This window comes from Emydura macquarii, unplaced genomic scaffold, assembly GCF_026122565.2.
Source record: "Emydura macquarii macquarii isolate MOO-44397 ecotype Brisbane River unplaced genomic scaffold, CSIRO-AGI_Emac_v2 contig_1790, whole genome shotgun sequence".
Classification (NCBI taxonomy): Eukaryota; Metazoa; Chordata; order Testudines; family Chelidae; genus Emydura; species Emydura macquarii.
Genome location: NW_027131927.1, coordinates 28,115,607 through 28,137,070, shown reverse-complemented (window position 1 = coordinate 28,137,070; position 21,464 = coordinate 28,115,607). Strand labels below are relative to the sequence as shown.

At 40.4% G+C, this 21,464-nt stretch overlaps 1 protein-coding gene across 1 annotated transcript in view; it reads right to left on the bottom strand.

Annotated features, from left to right (window-relative positions):
* Positions 1 to 21,464, bottom strand: part of LOC137159085 (melanopsin-like) — a 51,938-nt gene that overhangs the window by 11,532 nt on the left and 18,942 nt on the right. Inside the window, exons 4-8 of the mRNA XM_067557267.1 lie at positions 21,174 to 21,377; positions 11,071 to 11,242; positions 8,856 to 9,011; positions 7,838 to 7,945; positions 734 to 908 (exon numbers count right to left, since the gene is read on the bottom strand). Of these exons, the coding sequence (XP_067413368.1) occupies positions 734 to 908; positions 7,838 to 7,945; positions 8,856 to 9,011; positions 11,071 to 11,242; positions 21,174 to 21,377 (815 nt within the window). The remainder of the gene's footprint in view (positions 1 to 733; positions 909 to 7,837; positions 7,946 to 8,855; positions 9,012 to 11,070; positions 11,243 to 21,173; positions 21,378 to 21,464) is intronic.

Below are 21,464 nucleotides of genomic sequence, written 5' to 3'. Positions count from 1 at the left end.
CTTTGTAAATGATCCTAATGATAGTTTGAGCTCTTATGGTGGTTCAGTGAAGTGTGAAAGAGCTGAATAAGTAGGTTCATAGAAAAGCCTAGCACTGGTCCCCTATGCAGACCACGGATGTGCTGAATAAATGCTCTAATAGGCACAGCATCAGTACATATGAGGCTGACTTTTTAGGAGTTGAAAGGAATGGTAAGAGGTCACTCTGTGGAATGGGATGTTCCCCAAGGGAACTTTTTATTTTTTTTAGTATTATTCTATATGGTCCTATGGATATGAAGCCTACAAGGCATGAGCTCTATTGAATTCTACCTGACAGATAAAGAGTGAAAGGATTGAGAACACCATTTTCACAATTTTAACTAAAAAAAATACACATTTTTGTAAAATTAATGTGAATTTAAATGTGATTTTTCCACATAAAATCCCTCTGCATGGTCACAGCTATACCCCCAGGCAGAGCACCAGCTGCCATGACATCCACGATTCCACTTCTACAAAACCACCACATCTGTATGCATGGTAAAAGTCAGATAAATACATCAAATTCTGAACAACAGTTAATTTCCTATACAGAAACAACTTTGTTTTTCCAAGACTTTCAGAAACAGATGCAAAAGTATGATTTTGGATACGTTTTTAGAGTACCGGGTAATTCACTGAGGACCTGACTTGTCTCAGTCAAGCAAGTTTTATACCCAGTTCCTTCCATGGAAACAAGACAAAGACTTACTGCTTCTCCAGTGGAAACTGATGAAACACAACTACTCTTGTTCCTGGAGGTAAAGGAGCGATGACTGGAAACAGAAGCCCTGAACGATGATTCATTTATAGAACCTGATGAGAGATCACTCTTCGATATCCGTATGAAAAATCGCAAGCATGGAACAGCACTGTGAATGGTTTTCCTGATGGGGGCACAGGAAAGTAAAAAATTACAGACTATGTAACACCACAAATACCGGCAGCACTGTTTGGAAAATGATCTGACAGACGTTCTCTCTCTATTGGTAACCTCAATATAGCTTTTTTTTTGTTTTATAAAGGTTAAAGATTACTTGGAAGTAGGGCAAATATGAACAGTTAACAAGACAAAGGGAAAGGCATCAGGGGGATTCAGTGGCTTTAAACCAAAAAGCCCGTTGCAAGCAGGCATGGATGAGCAGTGAGAATTGAAAATACAATGCATTTTTAGTAATATGCTCAATTTTTAAAAAATGGTTAGTTGTTCATTTGATTATGAATAAAAGATTAATACTGCAGACATACAGACCATAATGGGCCAGACTCTCTCCTGTGATGAGATCGGTTCTTTGCATGGGAGAAGGGGAACAGCACTGGGGAGCCCATTTTTATTTATTTGTATAGTGTCTAGGAGCCTCAGTCACAGACCAAGACCTTACAATCTACAAGCACTTACAATCTGCATAATGTTTAGTAGCAGTCTAAGGGCCCCCCTACACAAGCATGGCAATGGGTGAATTCTGAAGTGCACCAGTGTGTTGTGCACTAGCAAGCCTGTATAGCCCTGCTGGCTAAAAGTTCCCCAGTGTGCGTTAACATAGCATGGGGCCAGTTAGGGCACATCTATACTGCAATAAAAAGCCTGTGGCCCCAAGTCTCAGAGGCCAGGTCCATTTGCTTGGGCTCGCAGGACTACAAATTGCAGTAGAGCTGTTTGGGCTCAGACTGGAGCCCGGGCTCTGAGACCAACCGTCCTCATGAGATTTCAGAGCCCAGGCTCCAGCCCAAGCCTGAACACCTACACTGCAATTCTGTAGCCCCGCTGCCTGAGCCTGGGTCAGCTGACTCAGGCCAACTGCAGCTCTGCTGCGGGTCTTTTATTGCAGTGTAGATGTGCCCTTCGTGTGCAACACACTGGTGTGCCTCAGAATTCACATTCCTCTAGTGCACATTGCTGCGCCATGTAGACAGGCTTTAAGTAACAGTTATAGCTCCCTGTTTCTTTGGGCTCATCTGTGCTAGCCCAGCCCCAGCACAAATTAGACCAGCCTACGGGGCTCCTCTAATCCACGCCACCTGGCTACACTCCACAAGGGACCGTATGTCAGTTGAGAAGTGGCAGAGGAGAATTGGCAGAGCACTCCGCTCCTTCCTCCAACAAACCCCCACCTCACCCCAGGATGGGGTGGTCAGTTGGCAGAGGAGCCAGGTATATTGACTTTAAGCCAACTGATGGTTCTTCCTTGCTGAGGGTGTTCTCAGCTGGCTAGCTATGACTAGATTCCAGCTCCTCTGGGCTGCCTGTGTTGTGCAAAGCAGATAGTTCAAGGGCAGATAATCTGGCCCCATGCCTTTGCACTTGGTACAATAAATCTATAACCCCATATCACTGTAGATTAATTCTAGGACAATCAACAAAATACCAGCAAATATTGATACAGACACAAGGAATAAGATAGGACAAGCCACATATAAAATGGATAACCAGCGCTCTGCTATGAGCACTTGTGAATCACATATCAGCAGAGAAAGCCAAGACACATATTAAACTCCAGAGGCACAAGTTAGAGCTGGATGAATATTGCAACAACAATAACAAATTGCTTGAACATTAATTCAATTTTTTAAACAAATGTGTTTGACTATGTTTGCTCCTCTGTTCCCATTTTCTGTAAGTTTAACACTGAACGACTTTCAATGCAAGAATGTGTGAGAAAGCAGTGAATTTTTAGCAAACACTCCAATACTCACAGGAATAAAATATTACAGTTGTAACAGTGTACATCGGTCTCAGAAATCTAATTCTGAAAGTTACTCTCACATGAACAGGGAACAAAAATCTACTGTATGACCTGAGAATCCAAAAAGACAGCAGCATATTCTGTAGTCTGAGGACCCCCAGATCTTCGTATACGTCATCTCTGATCTTGCTGGGACAATGGAATGGAAGCCTTAATGTCTACAGGCAATTTGGGCCCACATGAGTGCTAGCAGGCTGAGTCTGAGATTCTGTTCCTGTTATGAGTCCTGCCCATGCAATTGGTGAGCCCCTCACTGAGGTCAGTAGTACTGAGCGGATGCAGAGATCTGCCCCTGCGGAGCTTGTTGCAGGATTGAGACTTTAATCCAGATGAGACAGAGGTAACGCTGATGGGGCGGAGGGAATAATGGGAAGAATTATCAAAAGTTTTATTGGTAGCTGAGGGAATGCAGCCAGTGACTGACACAGGTTCATGGTTGAGATATTTTCTTGGACCTCAGGTTGCTGCTGAATTGTCAGGTAGGCCCTGTGGCAAAGAGCACTTTAGTTTGTCTGCAGCTGGGAAGAGAAGTGCAACCACCAGTGCAATTTATGCTGTTGTCCCACTCGGACTAGATTGTTGTAATGCACTCTCCCTGGGGATACTTTTCATCACTATTCAGTAACTAAGGCTGGTGGCAACCTGCTTATTAAACACTGGAACTACATCAATTGTGAATTTCAAGGTAGAATTTAAGATCTATTTTAACCTTCTAAAGCCCTGAATGGCTTAGGACCAGGTTACCTCAGAAACCACCTGTGCTATTCAGCCATAGCTGCAATCAGACTGAAGGGACTGAGCTGAACCCCCATTGGTATTTTCTTCTCCTTTAGTCTGCCATTCATTATCCATCAGGACACATTGCAAAACCCAGCTTTTTCCTGAGGTATGTGAGGAACAGGTGGATTAAGGAATATGATTTATAATTGTGTAGATCTTCTGAAGATTATTAGAATAGGACATTGAAGCTAACACGGATTTTGTAATGCACTTTCATAATGTACATTTTTAGAATTTGAAATGGACACAACTTGTGATGGGTACTTAATGAATGATGATTTTACTGTAAATTGAAACAAAAGAAACTAATAAAATTTCAAACTCACAAGAGCTCCTTGAGAATAAGCTACAACCAAGACTTCTTCATGGAAGTTTTTTGGTGAATAATTCTGAACAACAAATCCATTCGAGAAAATTGTCATCCGTTTGAGGATGATTCACAAACACAGAAAGGAAAAATGTTGTCATTTGTTCTGAATGAATGAATGAATCATTTAAAAAAAAACAAAAAACCCTCCCAATCACAGTGAAAGTAGCAGTAATTATTCTAAAATGAAATGAATGCCAAACTTTTAAAATTAAGTAATATTTGTTTAGCTTTGTTTACAGGATTTTTTTTTTTTTTTTTAATATTTAGCTGTTTTAAAAAACAAACAAAAAACAAACAAAAAAACAATTGTTACTTCCAGTGATCTCTCTCATGGAGAGATGGGTTTTTCCAAGTCATCAGAATGATCATTCAAATTTCAAGTCTAGTTCTTAGAAGTCATACTATTACTCATTGTACTGGCATAGAGAAAATTGGTGAGATGTATTAGGAAATGTAGATGATAATATCTCAAGTGGAGCTGGCTGAAAAACAGGTTTTTTTCATTCACACTTCAAACAAAAAACGGACAAAAACTTTTAAATTTGAAATTTTTTGACCAATTCTAATCTTCAGATCCTGATTCGACACCAAGTTAATTCTGGAGACAAAGTAATTTTTAAAAAATGGTTGAACTCCTAGTAATCCCATAATGAGTAATGTTTAGATATTGCCTTTTCAGCATGTATCTGCAGTTTAAAAGTTCTAGGAATAAACACCTGATCAGTTCAACTAATAAACTTCCACAGGATTTACTGGATCCCAGCAAGGCTAAAAAGAACATGCATGTCATTAATATTAAAGAAATTCCTGAAGTTACCAGTGCTATGACTGTAATTGGAGTCAGCGTTATTTCCTCTATTATATGCAGTCATTTATTTTTTGGCTTACAGTCAAAATATATTATAAATACATGTTTCATTTCTTTTTTAAATGTATCCCAATACCAACAGCAATTCTCAGCACAAGGAAATGTCCTGCACTCTGAGCATCACACTATCATTTTCAACTGTTTGTGAACCCTTTAGTTCACTATTCTTGAACTTTCTGATTTATGTGTATCATCCAAACCTATCAAAGTCAAAAAAGGAAAAAGTTGGTTTCACTCAAGTCAAAAGAGAAAGACAAAATTGTTTTGTTCTGTTCATGGTCAAAAACTGAACAAAATGTTTCATCTTTGTGATATTTAGAGTTAGATAGATGTTCTTTTGCAATGAACAATTTGATTAATTCAACCCATTTTAGCCATTTGTGAATTATCCATAAACAGTCTTTGATCTTTGCATATTTGCTCATTAGTCACACTTATTGGGGAATGATATATGAAAATATATTTCAGTCAATGGACTGCTTGCAAACTATTCATTGTGTTTACTTATTCGCCATTTGTATCTTTCTAGTTGGTCTGCATTATTAAGTCTCCTAAGCGGATGATTCTCAGACCCATAAAGTGCTTTCATAATGATTTCATGAACACTTCTGGTGTCAGTTGTCATGGAAATACAGATGGGAAGGGAGGATGAAGATTCGCACAGGGTGGGATTTTCAAAAGTGCTCAGTGGCAGCCTAACTTTGCTCCTATTTAAATAAATAGAATGTTTCCACTAACTTCAAAGAGAATAAAATAAAACCAATGCTGAGTACTTTTGAAAAGTCCCAGCCCCATAACGTTTTGGTTCAGGAATTCTATTTAATATGCAAAGACTCTCAAAAGCAGTTCCCACAGTATAGTACTTATTTAGGGAACACTAATTTATCTCTATACAAACATAAAATATAAATATGGAATCATGGAAAAAATAGCTTTGGGACAGAAATTCCTGCTTCATACTATACTTGCTGGTCATGGAAACCTTCCCACTACTTCCACAAATCACTGGAGGCTGGTGATTTCTGAAAGTAGACAGCGAAATCTGATATATCCCCTGTAAGCAGTCGGGGCAGATGCCATTCCAAAAAGATGTTGGCAATTTTTGATTCTCCAACAGTTCTGTATTTATAATAGTTATGTTTCCTATAGGAGATAGATCTGCTCTGTGTGTATTTCTTTCTTCCCCAGGCTTTCAACAGTTTGGTTCCCATAGGCAGAGAAATCAGTGCAGAAGGGCTAGTCACCTCTAGTGAACACCAATTAACATGTAAAGTGGTACAAACATTTTTACTTTAAATTCAAGACATTTGACAGTCTTCTGAAATTAAGCAGGCACTCAAAATTTTGGGGGTGCAAAATTGCCTTAATTGGAATGGCGAACATTTTCACCAACAATATTTTCACATTTTTGTATCAATCTTCTAACATGCTAGAAATTTATATTTTCCTCCAATATCTTCATTAATTGCACACCAGATATTAAAAGTAACTAACTATCTGGTTTTCCCAGACTCCAACTGTGGGAAAATCACAGCTTCAAGTGAGACAATGTTGCAATTTCCCCCCTCTACAACAATAAAATCCTATAAGCAATTTACACTGCCATCTAGTGGTATAATTATTTACATATTTATCATCACCTCACACATCTACTTTGCCCCAAAGGCTTGGCTTGCTGTATATATATGGTCGCTTTGTAACAACTACTCCTTGAAAGAACTGTTGGCGAGTCATGTGAAATATTAAAAAAATAATTATAGTTAGAAGAAATTCTCCTTCTAAAAATTCACATATTTTCTATTGAAAATGGGTTATTAGGACAGAAAATGTGTGAAAAAGAAGTGTTTTCACAGGATTCTTGGAAATCAAACATTTTAGAATATTTAAAGGTGGAAACTGCCTTATCAGCCCCTTAACTCTTTCCTATCAAGTTAATAATCATAACAGAAAAGAATAGTGAGGAGAAATACAGAAAAAATACACAATGAAATCTTCTGCTTTTCACTTCCAAACTTGATAGAAAAAATACTATTGCAATTATTCCCATTTACGGTTTGTTTTGAGTTTTCACGGCCCTCTTCTTTTAGCCATGGAGATGAAACTGGTGTAGATGGATAGAACACAGGCTGAATATCTTAGAAAATGCTGAATTTGGGATAGTGGTTGATCCTGGCTATAACTATTTGTAGTAGGCAAAATCTGAGTGACCATTATCCAGTGAGCTTTGCCACTGTTAGCTGGGACAATTATACAGCATCCAACATAATCAATGACGACAACCAGCCATATTTTGTGTTCTAGGACCCATGCCATCTTTAAGGCCAATGGTCTATCTGGGATGAAATGTCATGGCAGCTCTCAACTGATTTAAACCAAGTTTCTGGTTTAAACCAAGCCTAAGGCTTAAGCAATTGCTGGGAAACGCAGTGCAAGTTTGTGCTAACTTGACACCATTTAGCTGGACATCCCACTTGCTCACCCTTGGGTTTAATACTTTTTAATTTCTTTTGAGACTATACCAGTGAAAGACCCCAGCCCTTTGATGTATTTTGTCTTGGATAAGATGAGGCAACACTTCTGTGGAAGAGACTCCATAAAAACTGCCAAAGGATTTTCAGTGTTTTAAAAATCACCTATTATGCATTTTTCTAGATTCTGATGGGTTTTCAAGAAGCCAGATGGCCATAATACCACAAAGAGTCCATCCCCATTCACAGAATTCTCCAGATAAGATTTATTGTAAAAGATACAACAATAAAATAGTACTTGCATTTTCCAAGCAAATTCAGTGTGAAGCACTGACCCTGGGACTGAAAACTTCTTACTTGTCATAAGTGCAAACCCCCAGGCCTGTAATGTAATTGCAATAACTTCTTTATCATGTGGCCCATATTTTACAGCTATTGGACCACTGACAAAAGGGGACACAAAGCTATTGATGTCAGTGGAGCTGTGCTCACTTAATCCTGCAGGGAGATCCCATCAATAGAAGGAATTATTGTAATGTATACAGTCGTATATATAGTTACAGCCAAATGTATGTGTTTACTGTACCTGTATCTTGGGTGAATTATTGCATAGATGATAGGATTGTAGATTGCAGAAGCTTTGGCGATAACAGCTGGCACAGATTTAGAATATGGAGTTAGAGTATTGCCATGGCTAAAATAAAACAAAGAACAAAAAAACCCCCCCACAAAGGTATTTAATGGATTCGTGTTAACTAAATTAACAAAACATACTACTCTTTCTTGAATGACTACGTGCTGTGATCCTTTGACAACAAATAGCTTTGAAAAGTTAATTAATTACACTGCATTCCTTGCTGAGACTAAGACCACCATTATTTGGCACATACTGGTTACATTTATTTGGAGAAGCTGAATAACCATCATCCAATGAGTTTTCTGTTTCTAGGAATGACAAGCTCGCAGAACACACAATCAAAGGGGAAGCGGGCTTTAGCCTTTTTTGCATCAAACCCTCCCAACAGCAAGGAGTCTAATTTCCATTGATGGTGTAACTCCCACTAATATCAGTGAAGTTGAATATGTATCAATAGGGGAAGAGGTCCCCCTACGGGGGAGAGCAGGGAAAGGGAGGAAAACATGATCTCTGAATTAAAAAAGTTGGAAATTTAGCTCCCTCTACTAGTCACTGTCTTGAGAAGAGGGATTCTCAGGAGATCAGATATGAGGAGAGTGATCATCTGCTGTGACGCCTAGGATTACTCTGCATAAAATCACATATACACATAAAAAAAGCAGCATGAGGGAAATGATAACCGAAATCTTGCTCAGAAAATAAAAGCACACAAAGTTTCATGTAAGAAATGAAATAGACACTCTTCTCTTTTATCCATGGGGGTATCCTGAGGAGTGAAATATCACCTCTAATCTGATGTCTAGTTTAACTCTTTTTAAAAGGAAGATATGCTCCTGGTGACAGCACTGATTATAGTTACAATCCAAGGAGGAGTCATATCTGAAATATCTCAGGGCAGATTCAGGCTAGATCACTTGCTCCTTATTACTAACTTCTCTTGACTAAAGGCCAGCAGATTTCTACTTACCCCGCCCATGCAATCATAGTGACACAAGCATATGGAGACCAAGACAAGACATACACAATGATGACCACAAAGGCAATTTTTGCCAGCTTCCATTCGTTCTTCAAGGACTGTGAGAGATAGGATTTCCGACCACAGGACCCTAGCTTCTGAACAGCCCTGTGAGAGGAAGAACAAGGGAATTCACCAAGTGTAAGAAAATGTTTGGTACAAGATGCCCAATGTCTTATTAGCAATAAATAAAATGGAGCATACGCTTTATCTTTCCCTGCCCAAACATATTCAGTTATATAACATCTTAGGGATAAAGCTCTTGTTCTACTACACCTTGCAAAGGGGAGTAATCATGCAAAATGGTCTCAGAACAGCAGTGGAGTGAGGAGGAAGAGAGACGGTGCCTCCATGACATCCTCACTCCCTGTCCTCAAGAATTGCTCAGACAGGGTTCTGGAGCTTTGAGGGACAGGACAGACAGGTAGGGAGCAGCATGGTCCTTTTGGAACCAGACAGATCTCCAATAGCAAATGAGCAGAATTCCCACTCCTTGCCCTCTGTCAGTGCAGAGGCACAAGGGTGTTAACTCAATGGTAGTTCATGTCCTTGAGGAGCCATGCTGCTAGGGTTGCGTGAGAGGCCAGTCAGCAGAGCACTCTTCAGGCCTGATCTAATATGTCTAGGGATTCCGTGCATTACACATGGATTCACTTATCACAAGGGCAGCATTTCTTGTGGCCCCCACATTTCTACTGACTCCTCCCTGTCTCTTGAGGAGATGATGTCAAATGCACTCCATAGATTCCCACACCTTGAGTCAAGTGCATTGGGATGGTATGCTGGCTGCTTTGCAAAGCAAGAGCATGGGTGAATCTGGCACATAATGTTTAGGGGGCCTGTTTTACACTCCTGCAAGTTTATCCATTGGACAGTGGTATCTGAGCCAATGAGAGAGGACATTCTTTTTGCGTGGAAATAATTTCTGGAGATTGTGATTTAGCTGCAGATATTCCAAAGGAATCAATAACACAAGCCTGAAGAAAGTCTTGCAGCTATTGTTAACAGATATGTGCAGGGATTCTTCAGATACCATCATCACTTTCTTTTTTAGGGCAGCAAAATCAACTAACATCCTGCAATTCATAATAAACTGGTTTGATAGGATTTAGCATAAAAACAAAAACAAATTTTAGTGAAGATTTACTTAAGAATGAAGGCCGCTATTGTAAATCAGCAGTGTGATGACTTGCTTCCATACAATGATAGTTCACAAATAGGTGCACTATGGAAGAAGCCTGCAGAAGACACTTACTGTGTTAGCAAGTAGAATACATATTAAAATCTTGCAGCAGTCATGCTGAATGCTCAAATGTAGTGATATTGCTTTATGGACCAAGGTGTATTCCATTCTCTGTTATCAAGTTTGCAATTGTAGAGAGCACGCACAAGCCCCCATTCAGAAAAGCACATAACCATGTGCTTAAGTCACACGGTAGTCAATGGAGGTTAAACATGCATTTAAAGTTAGGCATCTGATTAGTTACTTTGCTGAAACAAGGCAACGGGGCCTGATCCCGTTGAGGTCAGCGGAAGACTCTTATTGACTTCAACTGGATTTGGATTAGACCCCTAATAGTGAGAGGAAAAACAATAGAGAGATTTCCCTTTTTGATCTCTGACGCCAAATTTTTTGTTCAAATATTTACAAGAAGAGGCTGAGACCTCTGTGTAAAACAATTTGTACTTGCCTGTATTTTTGCATGAAATATGGTCAAATGCATGCACGAATAGGTATTTGTGTGCACCACTGCCTGTGTCATCTCCCTGGGGTCAGCTGTAGAAGCTGTGATCTCTGGAATATCTACCATAAATGAGACTCTTGAGGCAAAAGACTTTAATGAGTGCCCAAAATCAGGTGATGCCCATTTTGCTGTATAATATCTTTATTCATTGTCATAATCTCCTGGAGGCTTAGATGATGAACCCAAACACTGGAGAAAATCAAAAGTAGCTTTGTATGAGAAAATAGCATTTATGTTCTATCACATGTAAGCAGGGAGTTCTCTGTATTGTGATTCTGTAGGACATCAAAGGAGAATACAGAGTCAGTGTAAGCAGCACCATTAATATATCTACAGCACAGCTTGATTTTCAACCAGGAGCTACAGAATATGCTTTACATCAAGAAGACAAGAGATTTAACTGTGCTTGATACCCTGCTTACCTGCCAGTACTCCTTATGGCCAGAAACATGAATATATAGCAATGGAATATTATAACCAGGGGAATGAAAAACACACAGCAACATAACATCATGGTGTAACTTCTGTTTGCTGGGGAATAGGTTACATAGTCCCATGTACAAGATATCATCAACCCTTCAGGCACATAGGAACCTAAGAAACATGAAAAGTAAATATATATATATATATATATATACACACACACAACACATATATATATACACACACACAAAGTTTGTACAATTACTGGTCAAGGTCTAAGAATTGGACAATTAACAAGCAAATAGTAATACTATGCATGTGAGCCTCCCTTGCCATCCTGTACTGTACAGTCACTTAACTGCTGTATTATACAAGCCTGTCCTAGCATATGCAAAACAAATAGCACCAATACAATGTTGGCATGGATCTTGTCTCCCACCTAGTCAGAACTCATTAAAAAAAATTAATCATGCATAGACATTAAGAAAACCATCCGTCTTCCATGAGCAACCTTTTAAAGTACTCCAGGTCGTATATGATGGCATGCTGAATACTGGCTAGGAGAGAGGCAATCTATCCAACTGCCCCCACCTCTCAACTACTTGCAAAAAGGTCATTTTCAGCAGACACATTTAAGAATCTTTAACAACAGCAGACGTGTTAGAGGCGCATCTACTAAAACCACTGTAATTGAGGATCTTTTGAAATTACCTTGGAGAAGGTCTCTCATTTAAATAATGATCTCATAATGTTACCTGTGCAAATTTGAAACAGGCTGAATCTTGGCAAAGTTTCATCTTAGAAGCAACTTCCCCCACCCCTATTTTACCAACTGATATATCCTAAAAAGACATGTGTTGGATGTGGATTGGCAGCATGAGAAGCAGAGACTCGCCAAAGAGCAATTCCTCCCCATAGCCCTGTGTATCATCTCAGATATTTGTGATGGATCTCAGCAGCCACCCGCAGGGAAAGATGGTGGAAGGGACTGTGTGTGGTGGTTAAAACTGGACTCACTGTACACAAGACAGATGCCAAAACTAGTCCCACTAAAATATTCAAAAACCCCTCTGAAGCATTTCTAAAGTCGCTTTCCTGCAATATCTGCATACAGAACACATGATGGTGTGGTGCACTTGAAAGGTTTTACTGGCACTAATTTAGGATTTGGGGCAACCTAAATAAGTCAGTGTGTATGCTCCACTCCTGCTCCCTGCCTCTGACATGGGCCTACGTTGAAAGTGGAGGGGGAGAGAATGGCACAAAGCTGGCTAGAGCAGCTTCCTGCCAGCTGAGGACTTCCTTGTGCTGGGGAAATTCTCTGAAGCTGGCTTGAGATGGCTGCAATTGTCCTTCGCACCAGTGAAATATCTGACCCCGGATATTGTATTAACTCCAGGTCCATGTACAAGTGCATTAGAGCAGGAGGAGCAGTGAAGACTGCATAAACATTTCCATGCTAACCATTCCCTTCCAGTCAGCCAGAACTGTCACAATAGCTCAGCGGAAGGCCTGAACTCTGCATGGGCAAAATCTTACACCCACAGGGAGTTCTGCTGCAAGCACATACCCATTCAGATTCCTTGGCACAGGCAGGAGCTCAGGCCTTGATCTTGCAAGCAGATAAGTGGAGGCAGAACCGTATACTCAAGCAGAGCATCACTAAGGGCACGTCTATACTGCAAGTGCAGGTGCACTTGTAGCACGGGTAAGCACACTCGTGTTTTGCCTTAAATCTAGTTAGCGCTGGTAAAAATAGTTGTGTAGATGTGGTGGCATGAGGCTCAACACTGGCTAGCAACCAAGGGAACCTGGGTATATACTCTAGTTGTTAGCCCCTTGCCACTATGTCTATGCTGCTAGTTTTACCTGCGTTAGCCAGACTGAAGCTGGTGTCTGCAATCACTCCTTCACCTGCTGTCTGGACATACCCTGAATGGGGTTCCATGCAAGCTCATGGGTCTGCTGTCAGATCTGTCTGAAGGATTAGGCCTTAGATTTTAAACATCTTAGGATATGGTCCAAGCAGGGAATGACCTGTTTTATAGAGTGCAAAACTTAACACATAAGAAACAATAAAACAGGTTATGCACTAACCCATTGTTCCATCTAACTCTTTTGCAGGATTCTGAGCTGTAGATATAAGAGACACAGTGCGGAATACCAAAAGCAGAGCTGTAGTGATTACAGAGCGAGCACAAGCTTCGGAATGGATATAAGCAGAGATGCTAATTAGAAGAAAAAAATCAATGAAGGCAAAGGAAAATAGTTTGAAGAGGCTCAGTATAATTTTTCTTTAAGCTATTATTTTTATTCACTGCATGTTAAATGAGATTTTGTCATTGATTGCCTCTTTTAGCATCAGAAAATCCTCTTCATTAGATAAAAGTAATTCAATTAGCATTTGCATGCTAGCTATTTTATTATGCTGACAGAATTTAGAGCATTCTCTGCATCAGGGTAAAACTTTCCTGTTTTTGCTTTTCAGAGACTAGTCAAGGGAAACTTAACATATGAATTAAGCTTTTTTCTTGTTCTTGCTGCCCAGCTGTCACTATCAACAACAAAAAAATTGCCCACTTCTATTTCTTCACTCAAGAAAGTTGAACAACAGTGGATGATATCAGCTGCGCTCTTTAAGAAGTTTTTAGAGAAAGATCACTAGCATGCTGGTGCACTTCTAACAAAGGCGCAGTCACTGTTGTGGAGGATGTGTGAGCTGCTTGTAATATTTTATGAATGTTATGTGTCTGTTTGATGTTGATTGTATTGTTTGCTATATGATTTCAAAGAGATAATTCAGGCTTCCGCTGACCTGCATGTTTAACCAGGGTCAAGAGACACAGGGAGACAAAGAGCAAATCTAAACAACAAAAGTAAGTCAATCTAAGGCCTGGTCTACACTAGAGAGTTTTGGTGACCAAAACAGTGGTGGTGTACACATCGCGATCACCCCCCGCTGACCCAACTCCTCTGATTTTGCAACAAAATAAAACCACCTTGCCGAGAGGCGTAGAGGCATTGGAAAGTTATGCAGCCTCTGCTCATCATCTCAGACCTGCATAGCGATGCAATCCTACCATTCAGTGCTTGTTTCACGTGCCCAAAAGTGGCGGTGCACCATGTGCAGATACTCTATGAATGCAAACAGTAATCCAGAGTTGTTTGCTTGCATAGCACACAACAGGTCAGGTGCCTCCGATTCCAGTTCCGACTGGGAGCTTATGATATACTGCATGATCAATTGCAATGTGTTCAGAACACTGATAACAAGCAGATAGAGATGGCGGGTGCACAGGAAACTAGGGCTGTTGAAAAATGCTGCAAAACACAGTTGGAAACCCATGGAATGTCAGGAGGGAAATCACTGCATCATGGGACATTGAGCCCGCACCCAGGATACATTGTGACCCTCTACACCTTCCCACTACCCCTAGCGGCACAAGGTGGCAAATTGCACAGTGAGATAGCTGCCCACAGTTGCCTGCTCTCACTGTTAATGCTAGGGCACCAAGTGTGGATGTGCTTTGGCGACATGAGTGCTGTGTGGACAGGCACAAGCACTGTAATTACAGTGCATTTTGATCATCACTGTAACTTGCATCAACAAAACATTCTGGTGTAGACAAGGCCTAAGTTTCCCAGATCTGAAGAAGAGCTCTGGGTAAATTCAAAATCTTGTGTCTCTCACCAAGAGAAGTTGGTCCAATAAAAAGATATTGCCTCACACCACCTTGTCCCTCCAGTATCCTGTGACCAATACGGCTACAACAACACTGCATGCATAAGCTTTAGGTAAGGCAGTTATGCTCTTTGCCTTGCTCCTACTGTTGAGATTAAACTATACTTTGTTCTGGAAAGGCTGTTTTATGTTGTCATGGGGTCCCCGCACTGATAGGGTGTCTCCTCTTGGCTGCTCTGGGGATTAGCTCCTTCCAGGTCCAACAGCTTCCTCTGTCACTCATTCATGCACCTTGCCACCCCCTGGGCAGCTCAGGATGTTCTCTCTTCATGGCTTGGCTCTCCCAGGCAGTTCACTATAGTCTTCCCCTTCTGAAGTTTTAAAGTCCCATCATATGACTGCCCCAGCTAGTCTTCTGCTCCCCTGCCTAGTCTATGCCACTTCCCCCAGTTGCTGATAGGGAACCTGGGCCCACCCAGTACCCCATTTTCAGTCCAGAAACTCTATGTCTAGCAATTATGTTCTCCTTTCTCCCAGACCTGTTGCTCTTTCCCTGGACTCCTTTTTACATCTCCTGATTCTTCTCTCTGGGTTTATCAGCCCAAATTCCCTCCTCCCAGTGAGTAACTGCAGACTACTTAGCTCTGTAACTCCCATACTACCTACCTACCTTCTCTCAGATGGAGACTGTAGACTACTTTCCCTGCAGCTCCCTTCTTAGCCAACTTCCTGGCTTTATACCAGCCCTGCCTGTTCCTTCTGAGCTGGGCTCTATCATCAATCAGCCTCTCAAACCATGGCTCTCCCTCAGGTGCAGCCTATCAGGTTTATTCACCTAATTTACCCTTCTCTGCCTTAGGTGAGGGTGAACACCCCATTGTCTATGTCACTGTGTTCACACACTAGTCACAGCTTCTGAAGGGAAGACTTGTAAGGCTCAAACCCATTTAGGCCTGCTAAGGAATCACTGTTGGTACACAGAGTGCTGTGCAGTTTGAGAGGCAGAAAATTGTGTAATTCCACCTTGAGAGGTGAAGGCATAGGCTTGTTACTTGATCAAGTGTGCTCAAAAAAACTGAGCAGGTTCAAAGGTGCTGATAGCCCTGGACTATGACAACCATGTTTTGGGAAATTAGCCGATGTGGCAACTACAGGGCTGATCTGGTTTATTTTCTTCTACTGGTGCAACAATATTGTTTTCACTCACATATTAGGAATTCGCGATGGAAAAGATCTATCAGGTCACGCTGCATTGTAAAGAATTTATTCCTGACAATTGGGCATCTGTGTAAATTTCAGTGCAAAACCTCCTAGTGTAAATGGGACTAAGACCCAAATTTGTTGTTGTGGCAGCTCTCATGATTAAAGATCTTACAAAAATTTTACTGCAGGCAAATGAGTGAGTAAAATTTTCAAGCCTGATTTAAGGCAATAATCTTATATTATTTTATTGGCATATCCAAGGCTTTCAATTAAGCAGATCATTGCTTACTATTACAAGAATTAATTGCCACAGATATCAATGCTAAAGCCTTATTCTGAGTTAAATCCTACACAGTACACTTAGCTGTAAAGCTATACATTACAGGCAGATGTCTTTTGCAGTGCAGCTCAATTCAAAGCCTAAATGCAGGAAATATGCTATGTTCTATGATCACAATAATTCAGTTTTGGATACTGAACAGAAGAGCAGCAATGATGCGATTTTTGTGGTTATTGGGATATCTAATTATCACCTAATTTGTTTTCTTTTAAAATAAAGCTGGTTAATAAACAAATCAATACAGTAAACCAGAACAGCAAAACAAGGCATAGGATTGAGTTATCTTAATATTAAAATACAAATTCTATTGCCAGTTATTATACTGCAACTTCTCTTGCAGTGAAAGGAATAACAGGCATTTAAATCAGAATTTATAAGATTCTGATAAAAGGGGATTAGAAGGCTAAAATGCTTCTGGCTTTATAGTAGATTAATAGTTTAGGATAATATAAGGTCTGTTTCAAAAATGGAATGTATTTTCAGTTAAAAATTAAGAAATTTAAGTGTGAGTTTGGCTTTTTTTTTTTTCCAAAATGTGGCAGAAATTTTAATTTTTCAATGAAATGAAACAAAAGAAATTCATTTTGATTCAAAATGAAACATCTCAACTTGATTCAAACAGGAATGATCTGCCTCCTCTCCCCATTTTTGGTTCTACTCTGAGAAAGGGAACAAAGGAGAGGGAAAAGGGGCAAAACCCACAATAATCAGATTACTTTTTGTTTTGACAAAAAAAGTCAATTCTAAAAATACAAACAAAATTTCAAGAAGAAAATGGCATGTTTGTCTCAGTTACCCAAGGAAAAGGTAAATAAACAGATTTCATTACTATTTGTGATGAGATTATACACTATTGTTAAGTCTGAAGAGGTTGTTCTGCTTAATCAAATACTAAATGTGAAATATTCAAGTGTTGTTCTACTCTGAAAGGTGTCTGTGAACATAGTGTCATGGTCTCTCAATAATTTCCATAACAAAGCTGCTCTGCCTATAAGTAAAAATCCATTCCCTCCATACCCGTTCCCAACTACCAGCCCTGTAAACTCAGCCTCAGTTTTTTCTTTTTTGTGCATCACACCATCAATAAATGTCCTGCTGGCTAAATTATGTCCTCTGGTACATCTTTGCATCCCAACTGCCTTTGTTGGTTTGCACAGGTTTAACTGAATGGGATTTAACAAAACGTGTCTGTGAATGAGGCACAATAATAAGCAAAAATCCAGCTCATCCAACTGTTTTGAGACTACCTGGGCTAATAGGCCTCAAAAGTAGTAAGAGGCTATTTTTATTACTGAAGTCAGTAGCTATGACTCTGAATAAACACAAGGACTCAGATCCTCAACAAGTGCATATCACATTAGCCCCACCAATTTCTGTCAACTGAAGATCTGACTCAAGGAACATTTCTGTTCAGTACGAAGGTACAATTTTGGATAGGTCATTTTTCACATTGGAACCTCACTTTAAGGTCATGAGGTAAAATCCCAAAAGTAGAGAAATTTACAGCCGAAAGGACAATATTTTCAAAGTTTAAGACCAAAAATCTGATATGCTAAATATCTAGATTTAGACCAAGATTTTCAAGAGGGGCGAGTGACACTTTAAATATCTGTAAAATACTTTGAGATCCTCAGATGAAATGTGCTACAGAAAACCAACTTAATGTCATTGTTACTGAAGGCTGACATTTTCAGAGGTGACCAATAATTCTGAATGCCTTGATTTTTTGGATGCTTTAAAGAGGCCCAGTTTTCAGAACTCTAAAAATATTTTAAGGTGTCTCAAATGGGGTACAAAAAACAAACAAAAAAAAACCCCCAAAAAACAAAAACAAGCACCCAAAACTGATAGTCATTTTTGAAATTGTTGGCCTTCAAAAATATTATTTTCCTCCACTGTAGCACATTTAATCTGAGGATCTTAGAGAGCTTAATAAATATTAATAAATGACAGCCCTGTAAGATTGGCAAGAAGTGCTATCCTATTTTTACAGACAGGAAAATTAAAAGACAGTGAGGTCAAGTTATTGGACAAGATCAGTCAGGAGTTGAGAGTCTAGGAACAAAATCCTTATCCACTCTAGCTCACAGGTCTGTGCCTTAACCACAAGACTATACTTCTTCCGCTTTTCTCACTTCCCCTGTCACACTTTGCCAGGCTGCCTGAGATGGAGTAGGGGGGGAAAGGCCCTCTGAGAGGCCAAGCAGGGGACAGCAGGAGAGATAGATACTCAAAGTCCCAGCATAAGAGCTTGAGAGTGGAGAGAAGTTTGCGAATGACCCAACAGAGGGAGGAAATAATGACTGCTGGGTGATTGGATGTATGTGTGGTGGAGAGGATATCTGACAGGTTGTAGATCTGTGGGTGGGTGTGGTGTAGGGTGACCAAATGTCCCAATTTTATAGGGACAGTCCTGATATTTGGGGCTGTGTCTTATATACACACTATTACCCCCCACTGTCTTTCCTGATTTTTTACACTTGCTATCTGGTCACCCTAGTGCAGGGCTCGACAAATTTGTTTTGGAGCTAGGAGCCAGCTCAATAATTAAGGAGCCAGACAACACAGGCCCAGCGGCAGGGCGCCCTGGCCGGAGTGCAGCGGCCGCTCTCCCCTCCCAGCCCTGCCTCTTCTCTCCGCCCCTCTCCCACAACGTGGACCCAGCCGCAGTGCTCCCCCCTCCCAGCCCTGCCACATGGGCGCAGTGGTGTCCTGGCTGGAGTGCGGCAGCCGCTCCCCCCGGAGAAATACTAGGCGCCAGACTTAAATTTCTGGGCACCATGGCGACCTGGCACCCGGGGTTTGTCGAGCCCTACCCTAGTGTAAGGACAGATAGGTATGCTGTGTGAGTGTGTGCACACGTGTCTGGAGAAGTTTAGCTGCAGAGAGTATGAGAAGGTTGGGGCATGTGGTGGAGAGAAAGGAGGAGAGAAGGGAGAGGCAGCAGGAAAAGGAAGGAGGAGGGAGAGATCATTTGGAAAAGAAAATGGAGGAAAAATTGGGCATCAGGAGGAAAGCAGGAATTTAAAAAAGGAAAGAGAAAGGAAACTACAAGCACAGGAAGCTAAAATTATTTATGATCAAAGTTTAATTCCAAATTAAATAAGTTGAAGCGAACACTGATTGATTTTAGATGCAGATCTAAATTTTCAGCTTGGCAAAGAGGTGAGTAATGGGGGGAATACGGTAGAGGTCTATAAAATCATGAATGACATTGAGAAAGTGAATAAGGAAGTGTTCTTTACTCTTTCACATAACACAAGTCACCCACTGAAATTAGTAGTCAGGAGGTTTAATAAAACCAAAAGGAAGTACTTCTTCACACAACCTGTGGAACTCATCGTCAGGGGATGTTGTGAAGGGCAAAACTATAATGGAGCTCAAAAAAGAATTAGATAAGTTCATGGAGGTTAGATCCATCAATAGCTATTAGTCAAATTAGTCAGGGATGCAACCCTATGCTCTATCTGTCCCTAACTTCTGATTGCCAGAACCTGGGAGTGGACAACAGGGGGTGGATCACTCGATGATTGCCTGTTTTGGTCATTCCCTCTGAAGCAGCTGGCATTGGCCACTGACAGAAGACAGGATAGTGGACTAGATGGGCCATTGGTTTGACTCAGGATGGCTGTTCTTATGTTCTTATCTACACAATGTGATCATAACTCCTCTCATATATATATCGGTATGCTTGTGCATAACATTTAATACAATACTTAGTTTTAGTACAATTTAAAGGAGTTATGAATACATTTTGCAGGCTGCTCAAAAGATATTGACTTTGCTATTTCCACCTGCTAGTCTAGCCCTACACTTGTGCGTGCATTGGGCATCACATAAGCTGGATAGAACTCATGGATTTCTTTCTTCAGATGGGTGAAGAGAAGATTCTCTGATCACAATGCAGGATGGAACTGTTACTTCTCAGCTGTGCTGACTTGCCTTTTCATAGGAGCATGACAATTGCTAAACAAAATTAGAATTGCCAAACACTTCCAAGGAAAAGTTCAGAAGTCAGACCGAGATACTCATTAGCAAAGACAATAAGGTAGATGAATTTAGGGTCTTGATCCAAACCCTATTATAGTCAATGAACTGGGTCCCCCTTTCTTCAGTGGATTTTGGATAAATCCTTAAAAATAGACTCCCAATATTGCATTAATATTTTTTTTTAATCTCTCTCCAGGCTGAAATGGAGATGACAAGTTTTTCTCATTGAATATGAGGACAGACAGATACTATTTTTCAATGTTATCTTTCAAAGTTGCTTACTTTAAAAATGGGAACACTAAATTGTTTTACTTCTCCTGAGATAGCTACTTCAATTCACTTATATATGGTCAGTACAGAAGGAAGAAAAATATTAGGGACTAATTCTTGGCCTTGTCTCAATATGGCCTCCCTTTCTGCGTACCCAATTTTGTATGTGCAAATAAATAGTCACTATTGATTTAATGTAGATAACCAACTACCAGGTTATATCTTCACCTCAGATATTTACGTGATGTCAATCACTCCTGTCTTTATTTGCAGGCTCAGAAGGGAAGGGAAGGTTTTAATAATCCGTCACTTAGTCCTGTGACATAAAACTCACTATCTGAAGAAGTAAGAGCATGCTGGCAACAACTTCTGAAAAGAAAAGGTACCTACCCCTCCTGGCTTGACAAGTGCTGAGATATACCTATTATTCCATTGGGGAATTTGCTCTGCTTGAGTGTACCTGTACTGCAATAGACACAGATATACTATACTAATGCAATCCGCCAGGTACTAGCTATATATACTCAAGAATAATGCCTATGGCTATGTTACACATCTCCAACAAAGCAAAAGCGCCATAATGTACAAGCACACACACAAAAGAATAAAAAACGTACTCCACCCAAGAAGCGGAGCCACGCTCCATCCCAGCGAGTAGAGCCAGACAACAACAATGATCTGCGATGTGCGTTTCTTTGAAGTCCACCGCATTGATTGCAGAGGCTTAGTGATCACAAGGTATCGATCAACAGAAATAGCTAATAAAGTCATCATTGAGGTTATTCCAAAGAGTGCCCCGCAAAAAGCATACAGGTCACAACCTAAACAGAGAAGTGGAGCGTAAGATTTTTAGTTTTCTAAACAAATGAAGAACTCTCTCTCTCTGCCTGATGCAGTAAACTTCCTAT